General features: G+C 49.5%; 1 protein-coding gene across 5 annotated transcripts in view; it reads left to right on the top strand.

Annotated features, from left to right (window-relative positions):
• DGKD (diacylglycerol kinase delta) overlaps window positions 1–18,037 on the top strand; it is a 119,155-nt gene extending 101,118 nt beyond the window's left edge. For all 5 annotated transcript variants that reach the window (XM_028105039.1, XM_088021488.1, XM_088021489.1 and 2 more), the window contains 6 exons: window positions 145–256; window positions 341–433; window positions 1,413–1,532; window positions 13,394–13,511; window positions 14,588–14,718; window positions 15,950–18,037. In XM_028105039.1, coding sequence (XP_027960840.1) covers window positions 145–256; window positions 341–433; window positions 1,413–1,532; window positions 13,394–13,511; window positions 14,588–14,718; window positions 15,950–16,039 — 664 coding nt within the window. In that variant the 3' untranslated portion in view covers window positions 16,040–18,037. The remainder of the gene's footprint in view (window positions 1–144; window positions 257–340; window positions 434–1,412; window positions 1,533–13,393; window positions 13,512–14,587; window positions 14,719–15,949) is intronic.
• The last annotated feature ends 562 nt before the right edge of the window (window positions 18,038–18,599 follow it).

The following is an 18,599-nucleotide window of genomic DNA, read 5'->3' as shown; positions in this document are numbered from 1 at the left end:
CTTTAAGACCTGCTCTGTTTGCCATTGGCTGAGCTGTGTCTGCGTTGGCCCTCTGGGCTGGACCTGGGCCTGTCTTCGAGCGAGGTGATGTTATAGGCTGTCCCTTCCTCTGGTCTGATGAGTGCTGTGTTTCTTTCTTTCTAGTATCCGGGAGATAGCTCAGTCCCATCAGGACATGGAGCAGGAACTTGCCCATGCCGTCAATGCCAGCTCCAAGTCCATGGACCGAGTGTACGGCAAGCCCAGAACCACAGAGGTGCCTGTGCTTTTCAGGTTTTGCTCCTCTGGAGTCCTGTAGCCCTTGGGCCTTCTACATGGGTGTCATTCTGGTTCCTCTCAGGGGCTGAACTGCAGCTTTGTCCTGGAAATGGTGAATAACATCAAAGCTCTGCGCAGTGAGACGGAACTGCTGCTGGCTGGGAAGGTGGCTCTGGTAAGCCGAGAGGCTGGCCCTCACTCTGCATGTAGTGACCTTTGTGTGGAGGGCAGCAGATCTTAGCCTGGTGTTCCTGGCTTAAGAGTTCTAGACTCAGTGTTGGAAGGGGCCGTGGAGGTCATCTGATCTGGCCATATGGCTGGTTCTCAAACCCTCTGGCCACATCTCAACCACATCATCTCTAGCATGTTAGACTCCTGTGGACAGAACCACCTTTGTCATTGCACACTAAATTCTACCTTAGAAATCTGCAGGCGTGGAGCCATCTGCCTGTGAGCAGGCAGGCAGGCCCTGTTCTCAGACGCACTGCACTGTCGCCCTTCCTCACTCAGCCCTGCCAACCTGGCTGAGGAGTCAGCCCTGGGCAAGCACGCAGGTCGGGTTTCACCGCATTGCAGAAGCTAAAATAGGAAAGACCTGAGGGATGGCCTGGCCAACCTTCTTGTTTTAAAAAATGAGGACGTGGAGGTCAAGGAGGTAGAGTGATTTGCTGAAGATCACGGATCTGGAGAACCACCCCGAAAAGCTAGTTTCCATGTTCTCTGTTCTTCATTTCAAAATCGTCTGCTCCTCTGAATGTGATGACTGCTTCTTTCCTGCCTCAGCATTTCCTGCACTCTGGTGCAGGCGGTCTGGTCCTATCCTCTTTCTGACATAGTGGTCTCAGGGTAGACAGAAGTTGGTGAGTGTCAGCGCCGCTCATTCAGTGTTCAGACGAGCTTGGTTTATTCCAGTACTTATGAAAGGAGAGTTTTAATTTCCTCACCTGATCCTACTTAGAAGGGGAGGTTCTGAATTTGGCCCCTTAGCCAGTGTTGTATGACTTAGTTTCCTTAGGAATTTTTGTAAGAACTGTCTGAGAAACAGATCGCTTTCCCTGAAGCAGACTGCATGCCTGCATGGGGGCTTTGCTGTGGCCCCAGCTCCTCACTGCTAATAACCAGCTGTGTCTCTCTTTCCTTCCTGCCTGGAGCAGCAGCTGGATCCCCCTCAGAAAGAGCGGCTTGGGGCTGCTCTCACAGAGATGGACCAGCAACTGAGGAAGCTGGCGGACACCCCTTGGCTGTGCCAGCCCATGGAGCCTGGTGATGAAGAGGTATGTGGTGGGTCACAGGACTTCAGCTTGGGCACCCCTGGATGCAGTGGCTCTCCCTTAAGTACCTGTAATCACTGTGATCTGTGCAGCTTTGAGGTTAAGATGGTGTCCATTTTGCAGCCCCTGCTAGGGCTTCTCAAGACTTCTCTGTTAAAACGCCTTGGAGGTATGGAAAAAGACTGGCAGGTAGGAAGGAGTTGGGAGTTAGTATTGATGACTGGGCACTTGCCGCCTTCAGAAACAGATGGCAGGGGTGGCCAGGAAGTTGATAGAAGGCCGAGCCTAGGTCCACTGTTTGTCCCTGGTGTGAAGGCACCTTGGTTGGATAAATGGCAGCTTCTTGAGTTTGTTGTTGACAGGGACAGAGTTGGTGTGGTCCACTCAGTCACACTTTTCTTTTGCATGTGTTTCGAGACTCCAGCTCGCCATACTCCCTATAGCTGGGGCAGATGGGACCCTGGGTATATTGCACCCTGGGATGTTGTTGCAAGAGCCCAGGAGAGGTGCTCGTTGGACGGTCAGTTTTGTGGGCAGCATCTTGATAAAGGTGAACTGTAGATTGTCTTTTTTATCAGGGATAGAACAGAAGTGGGCCAGGAGAAAAGTTCATCGTAGGATAGGGTACTACAGTCTTGAAAGAGAAAGAACCATTAGACATTACACATCTGGCACCCCGACCGCCAGTTTTGTTTGCTAGAACCTGTTGGCAGCAGTAAGGTGAGGGTACAGAGGAAGGCTACAGCGCTCTGTGCCACTCTCCTCTAAAAAATGAAGGCATTTGTTGACAGGTGCACACCCTGCATGGAAAACTGACTCTTAGACCTTCCAGTGAAACAACAAAACTCAATAACTTAAAATATGAGGACATTTTGGTTTAAAAGGACTGGCCACATTCAGTTTGGTGCCACATTTCTACTAGCATAAAAATAGGACAATTATTTCTTTAAAAGCAAAAAAAAAAAAAAGTTGACAAATCTAATCTGCAAGTTAATTCTTTGAAAGTACAGTTGACTCTTGAACAATACAGTTTGGACTGCGTGGGTCCACTTATATATAGGCTTTTTTTCTGATAAATATAGTACAGTACTTTAAATGTGTTTTCTCTTAGGATTTTCCTAACATTTTCTTTTCTGTAGCTTTTTTGTAAGAATACAGTATATGATATACATACAAATATGTGTTCGTTGACTGTTTATGTTACTTAGTAAGGCTCTTTGGGGAGTCAGAAGTTATTCATGGATTTTCAACTTCGTGGGTGGGGGTTGGCACCCCTGACTTCTACGTTGTTCAGAGCTTAACTGTAAAGTACAAGAAATTAAATCACTCTGTGGCACATGTAATTAAGGAAAGTTTGGATAGTATGAAGTGATAAAGGTTATGTAACAATAGATAAGAGAATAAATCAAGTTATACTATTTTCAAAGAAATGCTAATTTTAAAATCTTGCTGAAACCATTGAAACTTCAGGAGAAATTTAAACTATACAAATTGAAATCTAAAGACATTTTAAAGGGGGGGCAGAGCAAGATGGTGGAGGAGTAGGAGACCTGGATTTCGTCTGGTCTCAGGAGCTCAGCTGGATAGGGATCAAACCATTCTGAACACCTACGAACTCAACAGGAGATCGAAGAAAAGAATAGCAGCAACTCTCTGAACAGAGAAGCGACCACTTACTGGAAGGTAGGACGTGCGGAGAAGTGAATCCAAGGCGATATTCGGGAGGATAGACGACGGGGGAGGGGGCCTCCGTCGGCTGCTTCTGGCAAGTGATAGAGCCGCGGAGCACAAAATCGGAACTTTTAGAAGCTGGCTCCGTGGAGGGACGTCGCCCCAGTGGCTAAGCGGGGGGTGGAACCCTCGCGCGACAGTGTGGTCTCAGGATCCTCGGGGTCACAGAAAGACCGGGGGTGCCTGAGGGCGGCAGAGCTCCCAGGTATCGGAGTGGGGAAGCTGGCTGCAGAGACGGAGCCGAGGCGCGGGCTCTCAGCTCGGGGTGGCCATAAACTGTGATCCGCGGTACACTCGGGCCACTGCTCCTCCAGCAGGGACCCAACAAGCGGCAGAGCCGGGGAGACTCCCCTTCCTCCCCCGGGAGGAGCGGCGCGGGAACGCACTGCAGGGATCTGCTGGGTTTGGAGACTCCACACGGGGTCGGGTGCCAGAGATAGAAACGCTCGGTCACAGCCTGGGTGAGCACGGAGTGCGGCTGGAGACCGGGGACACGGGAGTGACTGACTGCTTTTCTCTGGGGGCGCACTGAGGAGCGGGGCCCTGAGTTCTCAGCTCCTCCGGGCGGAGATTGGGAGGCCACCACTTTCACCCTGGTCCTCCATAGCTGTACTGAGAGCTTGCAGGAAACAAAAGCTCCCGAGAGCAAACCTGAGCAGCTTGCTTAGCCCGGACCGACAAGGGCGGGGCAATTCTGCCTCCAGCAAAGACGTTTGGGAACCTCGGCAACAGGCCCCTCCCCCAGGAGATCAGCACGAACAGCCAGCCAAGACCAAGTTTACCAATCAATGAGAATGGTAGAACTCCAGAGCTAGGGGAATTTTTACCATGATTCTTTAGCCTTTCAAAGTTATTTTTTTTTAACTTTTTTTTTTTGAATTTTTCTTTTTCCTCCAACATCTTATATAAATCCCTTTTTTAAAAAGCATTTTTATTTTTCATTTTAGAGTCATATTCTGTCCTTTCATAGTAGTTACCTTTATTTTTGACACACACATATATATATACAAGTTGTTCTCTCTTTAAAATTTTGAGATACAGTTTCTTCTAACAGATCAAAATATACCCTAAATCTCTAGTGTATGGCTTTGTTCTAGTCTCCTGCCTGATCACATTCTCTCCCCTTTTTTTTAAATTCTCTTCTTTCTTTTTTCAAACAACTTCTTAACAATTCCTTTTATAAAATCTTTTATAATTTTCATCTTTTTTTAATTTTTAATTTTTTATTTATTTGAGAGAGAGAGCACAAGGGGGTGGGTAGGGTCAGAAGGAGAAGCAGACTCCCTGCTGAGCAAGAAGCCCGATGCGGGACTCGATCCTGGGACTTCGGGATAATGACCTGAGCTGAAGGCAATCGTTTAACCAACTGAGCCACCCAGGCGCACTATAATTTTCATCTTTACAGTCATATTCCATCCCTTCATTGTATTAATCCTTATTTTTATACATATGTAAGTTTTCCTTTCTTTAAAATTTTGGGAGGCACTTTCTTCTAACAGACCAAAATACACCCAAAATGTGGTGTGTGGCACTGATCTATGCACCAGCCTGATCATATTTGATCATATTCTGTTTTTTTGTTTTGTTCTGTTTTTGTTTTTATCTTTCTCTTTTTTTTTCTTTTTCTTTTTTTCTTTCTTTCCCTTTCTTTTCTCCTGGTTTCAGGTCTTTTCTGATTTCTTTAGAGTATATTTTCTGGGGACGTTGTTACCCTGTTAGCATTTTGTTCTCTCATTCATCTCTTCTCCTCTGGACAAAATGACAAGACGGAAAAAAAAATCACCTCAACACAAAGAATAAGAGGCAGTACCGACTGCCAGGGACCTACTCAATACGGACATTAGTACGATGTCGGAACTAGAGTTCAGAATAATGATTTTGAAAATACTTGCTGGGCCTGAAAAAAGCATGGAAGTTATTAGAGAAACCCTTTCTGGAGAAATAAAAGAACTAAAATCTAACCAAGTTGAAATCAAAAAGGCTATTAATGAGGTGCAATCAAAAATGGGGGCGCTAACTGCTAGGATAAATGAGGCAGAAGAGAGAATCAGTGATATAGAAGACCAAATGATGGAAAATAAGCTGAGAAAAAGAGATAAACAATACTGTATCACGAGGGCAGAATTCGAGAGATAAATGAAACCATGAGATGAAACAACATTAGAATAATTGGGATCCCAGAAAAAGAGAGAGAGGGGCAGAAGGTAGCAAATTGGAGCAAATTATGGCAGAGAACTTCCCTAATTTGGGGAAGGAAACAGGCATCAAGATCCAGGAGTCACAGAGAACCCCCCTCAAAAATCAATAAAAATAGGTCAACACCCCGACATCTAATAGTAAAACTTACGAGTCTCAGAGACAAAGAGAAAATCCTGAAAGCAGCTTGGGAGAAGACAGATGTAACCTACAATGGTAGAAACATTAGATTGGCAACAGACCTATCCACAGAGACCTGTCAGGCCAGAAAGGACTGGCAGGATGTATTCAGAGCACTAAATGAGAAAAATATGCAGCCAAGAATACTATATCCAGCTAGGCTGTCATTGAAAATAGAAGGAAAGGTAAAAAGCTTCCAGGACAAACAAAAACTAAAGGAATTTGCAAACATGAAACCAGCCCTATAAGAAATATTTTCAATATTAGAGGGGTCCTCTAAGCAAAAAGAGAGCCTAAAAGCAACACAGACCAGAAAGGAACACAGACAATAGACAGTAACAGTCACCTTACAGGCAGTACAGTGGCACTAAATTCCTATCTTTCAATAGTTACCCTGAATGTAAATGGGCTAAATGCCCCAATCAAAAGACACAGGCAGATTGGATAAAAAAACAAGACCCATCGATATGCTGTCTGCAAGAGACTCATTTTAGACCCAAAGACACCCCCAGATTGAAAGTGAGGGGGTGGAAAACCATTTACCATGCTAATGAACACCAAAAGAAAGCTGGGGTAGCAATCCTTATATCAGACAAATTAGCTTTTAAACCAAAGACTGTAATAAGAGATGAGGAAGGACACTATATTCTACTTAAAGGGTCTATCCAACAAGAAGATCTAACAATTGTAAATATCTATGCCCATGGGGGTAGTCAGTTATATAAGGCAAATAATAACAGCAAAGAAACACATTGACAACAACACAGTAATAGTGGGGGACTTTAACACTCCCCTGACTGAAATGGACAGATCATCTAAGCAAAAGATCAACAAGGAAATAAAGACCTTAAACGACACACTGGACCCAATGGACTTCACAGACATATTCAGAACATTCTATCCCAACGCAACAGAATATACATTCTTCTCTAGTGCCCATGGAACATTCTCCAGAATAGATCACATCCTAGGTCACAAATCAGGTCTCAACCAGTACCAAAAGATTGGGATCATTCCCTGCATATTTTCAGACCACAGTGCTTTGAAACTAGAACTCAATCACAAGAGGAAAGTCAGAAAGAACTCAAATACATGGAGGCTAAAGAGCATCCTACTAAAAAAGGAATGGGTCAACCAGGAAATTAAAGAAGAATTTTAAAAATTCATGGAAACCAATGAAAATGAAAACACAACTGTTCAAAATCTTTGGGATACAGCAAAAGCAGTCCTAAGAGGAAAGTATATAGCAATACAAGCCTTTCTCAAGAAACAAGAAAGGTCTCAAATCCACAACCTAACCCTACACCTAAAGGAGCTGGAGATAGAAGAGCGAGTAAAGCCTAAACCCAGCAGGAGAAGAGAAATAATAAAGATCAGAGCAGAAATCAATGAAATAGAAACCAAAAGAACAGTAGAACAGATCAACGAAACAAGGAGCTGGTTCTTTGAAAGAATTAACAAGATTGATAAACCCCTGGCCAGACTTATCGAAAAGAAAAGAGAAATGACCCAAATCAACAAAATCATGAATGAAAGAGGAGAGATCACAACCAACACCAAAGAAATACAAACGATTATAAGAACATATTATGAGCAACCATATGCCGGCAAATTAGATAATCTGGAAGAAATGGATGCATCCCTAGAGATGTATCAACTACCAAAACTGAACCAGAAAGAAGTAGAAAACCTGAACAGACCTATAACCAATAAGGAAATTGAAGCAGTCATCAAAAATCTCCCAGCAAACAAAAGCCCAGGGACAGATGGCTTCCCAGGGGAATTCTCCCAAACATTTGAAGAAGAATTAATACCTATTCTTCTGAAACTGTTCCAAAAAATAGAAATGGAAGGAAAACTTCCAAACTCGTTTTATGAGCCCACCATTACCTTGATCCCCAAACCAGACAAAGACTCCATCAAAAGGGAGAATTATAGACCAATATCCTTGATGAACATGGATGCAAAAATTCTCACCAAAATACTAGCCAGTAGGATCCAACAGTACATTAAAAGGATTATTCACCACGACCAAGTGGGATTTATCCCTGGGCTGCAAGGTTGGTTCAACATCCGCGAATCAATCAACGTGATACAATACATTAATAAAAGAACAAGAATCCTCTTGATTCTTCCATATGATCCTCTCAATAGATGCAGGAAAAGCATTTGATAAAGTACAGCATCCTTTCTTGATTAAAACTCTTCAGAGTGTAGGGATAGAGGGTACATACATCAATATAATAAAAGCCATCTATGAAAAACCCACAGTGAATATTCTCAATGGGAAAAAACTGAGAGCTTTCCCCTAAGGTTAGGAACATGGCAGGGATGTCCACTATCACCACTGCTATTCAATATAGTACTAGAAGTCCTAGCCACAGCAATCAGACAACAAAAAGAAATCAAAGGCATCCAAATTGGCAAAGAAGAAGTCAAACTCTCACTGTTTGCAGATGATATGATACTTTATGTGGAAAACCCAAAAGGCTCCACCCCAAAACTGCTAGAACTCATCCAGGAATTCAGCAAAGTGGCAGGATATAAAATCAATGCACAGAAATCATTGGCATTCCAATACACCAACAACAAGACAGAAGAAAGAGAAATTACGGAGTCGATCCCATTTACAATTGCACCCAAAACCATAAGATACCTGGGAATAAATCTAATCAAAGAGGCGCAAAGGATCTGTACTCAGAAAACTATAAAATACTCATGAAAGAAATTGAGGAAGACACAAAGAAATGGAAAAATGTTCCATGCTCATGGATTGGAAGAACAAATATTGTGAAGGTGTCAGTGCTACCTAGAGCAATCTACACATTCAGTGCAATCCCCATCAAAATATGATCAACTTTTTTCAAAGAAATGGAACAAATAATCCTAAAATTTGTATGGAACCAGAAAAGACCTCGAATAGCCAGAGGTATGTTGAAAAAGAAAAGCGAAGCTGTGGAGGCATCACAATTCCAGACTTCAAGCTCTGTTACAAAGCTGTCATCATCAAGACAGTATGGTACTGGCACAAAAAGAGACACATAGATCAATGGAACAGAATCGAGAGCCCAGAAATGGACCCTCAACTCTATGGTCAACTCATCTTCGACAAAGCAGGAAAAAATGTCCAATGGAAAAAAGACAGTCTCTTCAACAAATGGTGTTGGGAAAATTGGACAGCCACATGCAGAAGAATGAAACTGGACCATTTCCTTACACCACACACAAAAATAGACTCAAAATGGATGAAAGACCTAAATGTGAGACAGGAGTCCATCAACATCCTAAAGGAGAACAGGCAGCAACCTCTTCGACCTCAGCTGCAGCAGATTCTTCCTAGAAACATTGGCAAAGACAAGGGAAGCAAGGGCAAAAATGAACTATTGGGAACTCATCAAGATAAAAAGCTTTTGCACAGCAAAAGAGACAGTCCACAAAACCAAAAGACAACCGACAGAATGGGAGAAGATATTTGCAAATGACATATCAGATAAAGGGCTAGTATCCAAAATCTATAAAGAACTTATCAAACTCAACACCCAAAGAACAAATAATCCAGTCAAGAAATGGGCAGAAGACATGAACATTTTTCCAAAGAAGACATCCAAACGGCCAACAGACACATGAAAAAGTGCTCAACATCGCTCGGCATCAGGGAAATCCAAATCAAAACCTCAATGAGATACCACCTCACACCAGTCAGAATGGCTAAAATTAACAAGTCAGGAAATGACAGATGTTGGCGGGGATGTGGAGAAAGGGGAACCCTCCTACACTGTTGGTGGGAATGCAGCTGGTGCAGCCACTCTGGAAAACAGTATGGAGGTTCCTCAAAAAGTTGAAAATAGAGCTACCATACGATCCAGCAATTGCACTACTGGGTATTTACCCCAAAGATACAAATGTAGGGATCCGAAGGGGTACGTGCATCCCGATGTTTATAGCAGCAATGTCCACAATAGCCAAACTGTGGAAAGAGCCAAGATGTCCACTGACAGATGAATGGATAAAGAAGAAGTGGTATATATACACAATGGAATATTATGCAGCCATCCAAAGGAATGAGATCTTGCCATTTGCAGCGACATTGATGGAACTGGAGGGTATTATAGCTGAGTGAAGTAGTCAGAGAAAGACATGTATCATATGACCTCACTGATATGAGGAATTCTTAATCTCAGGAAACAAACTGAGGGTTGCTGGAGTGGTGGGGGGTGGGAGGGATGGGGTGGCTGGGTGATGGACACTGGGGAGGGTATGTGCTACGGTGAGCGCTGTGAATTGTGCAAGACTGTTGAATCACAGATCTGTACCTCTGAAGCAAATAATACATTATATGTTAATAAAAAAAAAAGAGGAAGAAGATAGCAGGAGGGGAAGAATGAAGGGGGTGGGAAATCGGAGGGAGAGACAAACCATGAGAGATTGTGGTCTCTGCGAAACAAACTGAGGGTTCTAGAGGGGAAGGGTGTGGGGGGATGGGTTGGCCTGGTGATGGGTATTAAAGAGGGCACGTTCTGCATGGAGCACTGGGTGTTATACGCAAACAATGAATCATAGAACACTACATCAAAAACTAATGATGTAGTGTATGGTGATTAACATAACATAATAAAAAAAAAGAAAAAGAATAGCCACAGGACAACTTGAAAAAATTACTGTCTCTGAAGGGAAAATGTCAAGGAATATGTAATTTCCTATGTAAGAAACCTCATCAGAGCTAGGAAAAGATGGACATTGGCCCAGTTCGTGTTTTAAATTGTGATAAGAAACACACATTGACCATATCTGTTGTTTTTAAGTGTACAATTCAAGTAGTGTTAAGCATATTCACATATTGTGAAGCAAATCTCCTGAACTATTTTTTTTAAAGACTTTATTTATTTATTTGACAGAGAGAGGGAACACAAGCAGGAGGAGTGGGAGAGGGAGAAGCAGGCCTCCCGCTGAGCAGGGAGCCCGACGCGGGGTTCGATCTCAGGACCCTGGGATCATGACCTGAGCCGAAGGCAGACGCTTAACGATTGAGCCACCCAGGCGCCCCCGAACTTTCAAACAGTTCATTTTTTTAAAAACTAGCACACCTGATTTCAAAATTCCGTATTATCAGTAGATCTGTAAAAACAGTGTATTTATTTTTTATTTTTTTAATCTTTTTTTTAGAATAGATTTTATTCATGAGAAAGAGAGCACAAGCAGTGGGAGGGGCAGAGGGAGAGGCAGACTCCCCACCGAGCAGGGAGCCTCACAGAAGACTCGATCCCAGGACCTGAAGATCATGACCTGAGCTGAAGGCAGACACTCAACCGACTGAGCCACCCAGGTGCCCCAAAATAGTTTCTTTAAATCAAATAATTGAAAGCAATTCCGGGTGGAAAGTGCAGAGGCATTGAAAGGCCATTTTGCCCCCCCGGCCGAGGAAATGCTCAATTTCCGGTGGGTCATGCATGGGTAGTGGCTCCTGTGGTGGAAGAAGCCGCTGACCCCAGAAAGAGGACAGCAGGCCTCGCCTGTCGGGAGGCAGTCGCAAGCTGGTGGCACCGCTGGGCTGGCAACAGCATCCTGTCGGGAGGCAGGAATCTGGATCCAGTCAGCGGCTCCACGCGGGCAGGGGGTGGGCTGGCCGCTGCCAGGGAGCCACGCGCGGTCAGAGTCAGAATGGGAGCCGGCTTACGGGATGGATAGCTGGTTTCTCTGCGGGCGAAGGTCAAAACGGGAGAGCCCGAGAGCCACAGGGCTGAGTGTCACTCGTGGCCTTCATCAGGGTCCTGATTCAAACACACCCGCCATGAGGATAAATCTTTGGAATGGGCGGGGAGATTTGATATTATCAGATATATATGAATTTTTGCTGGTGTCAGTGTGATGATAGTGCTGTGGTTCGATGTAGGGTTGCATACTGAAGTGTTTGTGGGGGGCGTAGTTTGAGGTCTGAAATTTGCTAAGGGGAGACTAAGATCACGTATTGATAACCTCATTCTGCTGGTCTCCCCATTTTATGAACGGGTGAAAATACCCATATTAAAAGTTAGAAGTAGGGGCTCCTGGGTGGCTCGGTCAGTTAAGCAAGCATCCACCTTCGGCTCAGGTCATGATCCCGGGGTCCTGGGATCGAGCCCCACGTCGGGCTCCCTGCTCAGCGGGGAGCCTGCTGCTCCCCCTGCTTGTGTGTGCTTTCTCTTTCTGACAAATAAATAAAATCTTTAAAAAGATAATAAAAGAAAAAAATGTAATCCTCATATTGCATTAAAAAAAAAAATTATAAAGCCAGGCGTAGGATTGTGTTTGGGCCGTGTAGGAGAGCAGCTGTGGGTCCCTGCGGTGTCCCCTCCTGTGGAAGCACGGAGGAGCGAGGTGCCTGCCAGTCTCAGCGCAGAAGAGCCTGGTCGCCCGGGCGCTAATGGTCTTTAATGGAGCAGCTGTTAGAATCGATGGTTGGTAATTTTACCAAGTTAAGAAATTTGTAGGGGCGCCTGGGTGGCTCAATCGTTAAGCGTCTGCCTTCGGCTCAGGTCATGGTCCCAGGGTCCTGGGATCGGGCCCCGCATCGGGCTCCCTGCTCAGCGGGAAGCCTGCTTCTCCCTCTCCCGCTCCCTCTGCTGTGTTCCCTCTCTCCCTGTGTCTCTGTCAAATAAAGTCTTTAAAAAAAAATTGTAAAAATAAGTTCCTTGAGCGCTGCAGTCATCGGTTAGAAATACCATTGTGAGAAGTCTCTCTTCTAGTAGAAAAGCTGAAGCCGGAAATGCCTCTGATCAGAAATCCACGAAGGGGAGGACCCTCAGGGGCACCAGGAGGGTTGGAGGCACGACAAAGTATGTTCCCAGACGTGAGGACCCATATTCTTCCCCCACGCTAGACTTGGTGTGATTCTAATGAAAATCCCTGTGACATTTTCAGTGGGACCACGTGTCCTTTTCAGATCTGAAAGTGTCCTAAAGCTGCCAAGTCTGACCATGCGGGTCAGTGTGGGGATGTCGGTGGACAGGGCCCTGGGGCAGAGTCCAGGCCCTTTGGGGTGCACCTGGCACATAGGAAATTCTGCTTTATTTGTGAATACAGGGGTAGGACGTGTACACACGTAAATGCAGGCTCGTGTATTGTGTGTGCGGAGCATTCTTTTCAGCAGAGGCCCCTGCGCCAGCTTCTGTGCTGGGAAGGGGCAGTGTCAGCTCCGCCTGTTTGCTGGGCAGCCCTGTGGGGCCGGGGAGTGGGGGGTGGAAGGGACCCAGTGCCCCGTTCCTCCACGATGCTGCTTCAGGAAGTAGGTCCCAAGGAAAGAGCGCAAAGTGCTGGAAAAGCTTTGTTTAGAAAGACACACACCACACACACACACACACCACACATGCGCGTGCACACACACACCACACATGCGCACACACACACACACACACCACACGCACGCCCACACACACCCCGCTAGTCCCAGCCGCAGCTCTGGAAGATTGGCTGTGACCTACTGGATAATCTTTGTAGAATGTACTGGTATCTAGGTAATATTCACGAAGCTTTTTAATCACATGAGAAACACGTTATAAAATGAAGGAAATCGAATGTGAAATTAGACACTGTGTGATCACTGTGGAACCACCTTTAAAAGGCGTTACGAACCAGTCACTGCAAGCCTAGAAACCAAGGGGGACACCCGAGTAAGTAAAGCAGGGGCCGAGCCCCCGCCCCCTGCCCTGCCTCTCGGACTGCCGTGGCTCAGGCCTGGCTGCATCAGGCTCTGACTCTCCTGTCTCTCGCTTCCCCCACAGAATGTGATGCTGGAGCTTTCTAAACGCAGCCGCAGTGGCAAATTCCGCCTGGTGACGAAGTTTAAGAAAGAGAAAAACAGCAAGAACAGAGAAGCTCGCAGTAGCCTGGGAGCCCCGGGTACCTGCCCTCCCGCTGTCCTTGTGGCTGTCCACGCCGGCTGTGGGGCCCTTGTGGTCTCTGCTTTCTCCCGTGGCCTCATGGCTCTTCCCCGTGGTCCCCGACCACGACCCCTGTCACGGCCTGCGCCGTGGTGTCTGTCTGGCTAGGGAACTGCCCCTGTGCTTCTGGCCCTGTGTTGTCGCTCCTGCCCGGGTCGCTCCCTGTGTGGACTCTGGTGACTGACACCACGCTGCCTGCCTGCCCTGGATTGGGGGTGCGGGGGGGGAGGCGGACAGGGGAGGTGACAGGACACTCAGAGACACACAGCTCACACTCTGGTCTTGTGCGGGGCTGCTGGTCCCCAGCGATGACCCGTGGCTTCCCCAGGCCACCAGCACTTGCAGCCGGGGAGGTCAATAAAAATGGCACTCGAGGACGTTTTTGGGGGGAGTCTGTAAACTGGGGCTCTGAGCATGGCTGTTTCCAGTGCTCTCAGGTGCCGGGCAGCTCCGGGTTTGGATTGGTGGGTAGCGGTCGCTCCGATTTTTCTTCTTCGCATGTTTGTCCAGCAGTTGGGTTTCTTTTAATGACGGTGGCTCTGACTACGTGAAATCTCTGCCTGTTTCCCTTCCTGCCGTGGACCAGAGGGACGTGAACCCTCTAGAGAGGATGGTGGCCTGGCTCTAGCGGCACAGTCACATTGGTGTTGCCCTCTTATTTGGGGGTGTGCGGTCCCTCCTGGGACACAGGGGAAACGTCCAGGCTGATGGCCGACCTGGCAGGAACAGACCGCAGCTCATTCCCCTGGAGAGCGGGTGGCTCCCTGCTGCTTTCTGCATGGTTCTGGGTGCCTGTGGCTGGGCGTCAGGTGCCGGCTGCTGGGTGCGCGTGTGGGGTCCCTGCTGCTGGAGCGTCTCGGGAGCCGGCTGCTGGGGCACGTCGGCGTCTGGGGTACCTGCTGCTGGGGCATGTGGGTGCTGGCTTCTGGGGCGTCTTGGGATGCCTGCTGCTGGGGTGTCTCAGGCGCCAGCTGCCACCTGCCTCGTGCTGGGCTCTGGGCATTCACTGCATTCGTGCTTTTCCGTCTCTGACAGTTCACCTCTGGGGGACAGAGGAGGTTGCTGCCTGGCTGGAGCACCTCAGTCTCTGTGAGTATAAGGACATCTTCACGCGACACGACATCCGGGGCTCCGAGCTCCTGCACCTAGAGCGGAGGGACCTCAAGGTACTTCCACAGCGTCTCCTGGGAACCCGCCCTGGGCTTCCCTATGCTCCCTTCTCTGTCCCCTCCCTCTGACCCAGCCACGTCCCAACATCAGGGCTCTCCTCATGGTTCTCTTGTGCGCGGCTCAGGTGATGCATGGCGGTGGCTGAGAGACCGCCTCTGCCCCGGCAGTCATGTCACCACCCGCCGCAGCCAAACAAGACCAAAGCGGATGTGATGAGGGGAACCTTGCTTTTCTTAACCTAATTGGACAAATGAACTATTTTAACATTAAAAATCCTGTTGAGGGGGGTGCCTGGCTGGCTCAGTGGGTAGAGCGTGTGACTCTTGGTCTCAGGGTTGTGGGTTCAAGCCCCACACTGGGCATGGAGCCCAATTAAAAAAACTGTTGGGGGACACAGCTCTGTGCTAATGAGTCAGCCGAAGAGCTCCGTGTGACGTCGGCCCCCAGCACACGGGGGGTCCCTCTCCCTTTGGAGCTGACATGCAGGCACCCCACAGAGATACTGCAGGTTGCGTCCCAGACCCCTGCGAGGAAGCGAGTCTGAACTGTTGGATTTCCCAGTGCACACGAAAGTCACGGTTATAATACACTGCCGTCTATTAAGTGTGCAAAGCATAACATCTCAAAACTGTGCCTACCTTAACGAAAAAATACTAGATTGCTAAAAACTGCTAACCGTCATCTGAGCTTTCAGTGAGTCCTGATCACTGGTCACAGATGACGGCAACAAATGTAATAGCAAAACTGTCTGAAATAATTGCGGGAATCCCCAGTACGTGACACAGAGGCTTGAACGAACGCTGTTGGAGGACCGGCACTGACAGACTTGCTTGACGCAGGCCGCCAGGGCCCTGGGCGCGGGGTGCGTGGGGTGTGCGGGGTGCACGCGTGCGGTGCGTGCAGGAGGCAGGCTGCTCGCGGCCAGAGCTCGCTCGGGCCAGCCTGAGCCCGGGGCTCCCGGAGCCGCATCCGGAGAGGGCGAGGGCTCCCTGGGGACATCCTGGACAGCAGCTTCGTCCAGTCACTGCATCCACCTGCCGCCGCCGGGCCAGCGTCCCGTGTCTGTCCCGCACGACGGCGGGGACGCTGTGCTCACGGGGGAGGTGTGGCAGGCGTCTGCACGACTGTTCACGCGTGTGCCATCTCCATCTGGTGTCACTGTCTTCCCCCCCCCCCAACACTGGTGTTCAGAAAGCCCGGCGTCAGGGCGCTGTCCTCTCGTTGCAGGACCTCGGCGTGACCAAGGTAGGCCACATGAAGAGGATCCTGTGTGGCATCAAAGAGCTGAGCCGGAGCACTCCTGCCACCGAGGCCTAGCCCTGGCCCTGTCGGCCTGCGTTCCCCGGGCCCCCCGCGACTGAGGCCAGGCCCAGCGCCTGCCCCTTCGCATGGTGCTACTCCCTTCGCTCCGGACAGGAAGCCTCGCGGACGCCCTTTCTGTGACTGCTCCGGGGTCTTGAACACACCAACACAGCTACCTTTGAAACAGCACCTTGTCCCGCCCGGCGTCGTGGGGGGCGGGCGGCCGCCACCTCTCCGCTCTCGCTGACCTGCGCCCCGGGCAGCCTGCGTTCGGCGAGCGGGCTCCTCACTGCGAGCCCCGTGTTCGCACACCGTGTGGCATCTTCCGGGCGCACAGACCCTGGCCCAGCCGGCAGCCTCCTGCCCAGGACAGGTCTGTGCCCGCCATCCATCCTGGTTCTTGGCAGCAGCCCCGCGGGCCCCCCCGCCCCCCACCACGGCTGTCGTCCCGTTTACTGACGATGGATCCCAGCGACCCTGCCCCTCCTGGCTTGAGAGCAGCCGGGACGCGTCGCTAGGCCCATCCATTTTCACTTGACCTGGAGAGGAGGCAAACCCGCTCCTCCTTAAGCCGAGTAACCGGGTGGCTGTGATCTCGGGCTGACACGTCCCCTGCCCGTTCGCCTTTGGTCCCTTGTCCCGGTTGGTACCCTCTCAAGCTGCTGACGTGGGACATCTGTCCCCGAGACGCCGTAGCCTCTCCTGTCTCTGCACAGACAGAGGACGTGTTTGCGTGAGCTCACTGTTGGGGGGAGAGCGCGCTTCCTGGGCGCTGGGGAGACGCCCCTCCCCGTTCTGGGGGAGCCCAGGCTTGGTCCTGGGCCAGCGTCCCAACGGTCTCTGACCATGTGGACGGCTCTGTCTCATGCCGCTCTGGCCCATGTCCCCAGCCCGCCTGGGCGGGGGAACGGCGTCCGGCTGCCAGCCAGGGCCCCGTGCCCCAAAGTGGCGGGGGGCGGGGGGGCTGAGCATGAGCGTCCGCAGGCCGCGCCACCCGGCCCTCCCCGGAGCTCGTTTCACCCCTTGTCTGTGCGAGGGGACTGGGCTGCTGGTGCTGTCCGCTCACCCTTGGGGGGCCTTAGGGAGCTCACCGCTGACAGCCTCTACTTGCCACTTGCTTTGCAGGTCCCTGTGTTTCCCCTCTTACTGGTGTGCACGGTGGGCCCCTCCGTGAGCCCAGCCAGGCCCATGCCTCTGGTTTGGGGATGCTCCTGCTGCTGGCTTTCCGGGTGCCCGGCCCGCTTCTGTCCCGAGGGCAGAGCGGCTGCGCTGGGTTTGGGGTGAAGGGGCCTGTGCCCCACAGGGCCGCTGTGTGTGGCCTTCCCACCCCGAGTTCTGGTGCCCGTTTGGGACATGGAAGGCAGAGAGGGATCATCTGGCCACCAGAAATCACTGGCTTTCCAGGTAGAACAGGCTGAGGAAGGAGACTGTGGGGACCCGAGCCTGCGGTACCAGAACGGCATGTGCGTTGTCCCTTCTGGCAGTGACTGGGGACAAGCATGCACGCGGTGCGGGGGGTGGGTGTGGGTGTGTGTGGCAGCAGCCACTGGGGCTGAAGCTGCAGGGCCACCCTGGGCCCTCCTGGCCCTCTCTCTGGAAAGCCTGAGGGTTGGGTCAAGCATGGTGTTGAAAATTAATGTGTTGTCAGTGATGAAAACAACACTGTTTACGTAAAAACCATTTTTCTGATTCTAGTAAGTTAGAGGTGAATGGAGTAAAAGTGAGTGTCGCGTGGAAGTGCATCGCTGTGGGGCCAGTGCCGTGTCGCCCTCTGTAGGGCTGCTCCTCTGCCTGGCCCGACCCGTCCCCACTGTGGCTGTGAGGGGAGGGGTCCTGGGGAGTCTTGGAGAAAAGGTTTTGTGCCCTCGGGTGGGGCTTACCCCTCATATTTATGATCTTAATTTATACAGTGCCCGCCGTGGAAGCAAATGTCTCCTGTATCGCTGTGTACATACCCGATCTGGGGGTGTAAATAGGCTGTTCTGTGTATAAATAAAATCTTCCATTGTCAGATTTCTTGTTGTCATTCCTTGTGCTTTGACATAAAATATTAGTCGCCCACATCTTTCCAAACTGGAATCAGGATTATGGTTTTTACTCTAAAAATAAGGTGAGTTGGTGTGGCTAAAGAACAAAATGGAAAGCCATTGTGTTTCTTAGGGTGTGAGTTCTTGGGTCTGTTGAATTAAAAGCTCAGCGAGGAGGTAGGGCACTGGGTAGGGCTGAGGTTCAGACTCTGTCACATGCAGCCTGGACCAGCCTACTGAGGGCATGTGATGTAAGCAAATACTCTAATCCTCCTAAATCTTTTCTATAAAACTGCGGACCAGAAGCTCTCCGACCTCTCTATTTAACTCATAATACCTTTATCCCAAGGGAGCAGCCTCTCCAAGCTCAAGGTCATCTCCCAGTTCTCTGGGGTGAGGAATGGTGACTGGGCTCACAGAACTGAGAATGAGGCTGATGGGGGTACAAAAGGGCTGCAGGGGCTTTGAATGCATTGGTTGCCTCCAGCAGCTCGCTCTCCCTCCCTCCTTGCTCATCGGAGCCCCAGGTGTGGTGTACGCCCTCCTCC

This window comes from Eumetopias jubatus, unplaced genomic scaffold (genome assembly GCF_037043125.1).
Source record: "Eumetopias jubatus isolate StellerSeaLion01/CBP00866 unplaced genomic scaffold, mEumJub1_p1.0 scaffold_3, whole genome shotgun sequence".
Lineage (NCBI taxonomy): Eukaryota > Metazoa > Chordata > Mammalia > Carnivora > Otariidae > Eumetopias > Eumetopias jubatus.
Note: the sequence above shows the minus strand (reverse complement) of the source record. Positions and strands in the feature narration are given on the sequence as shown.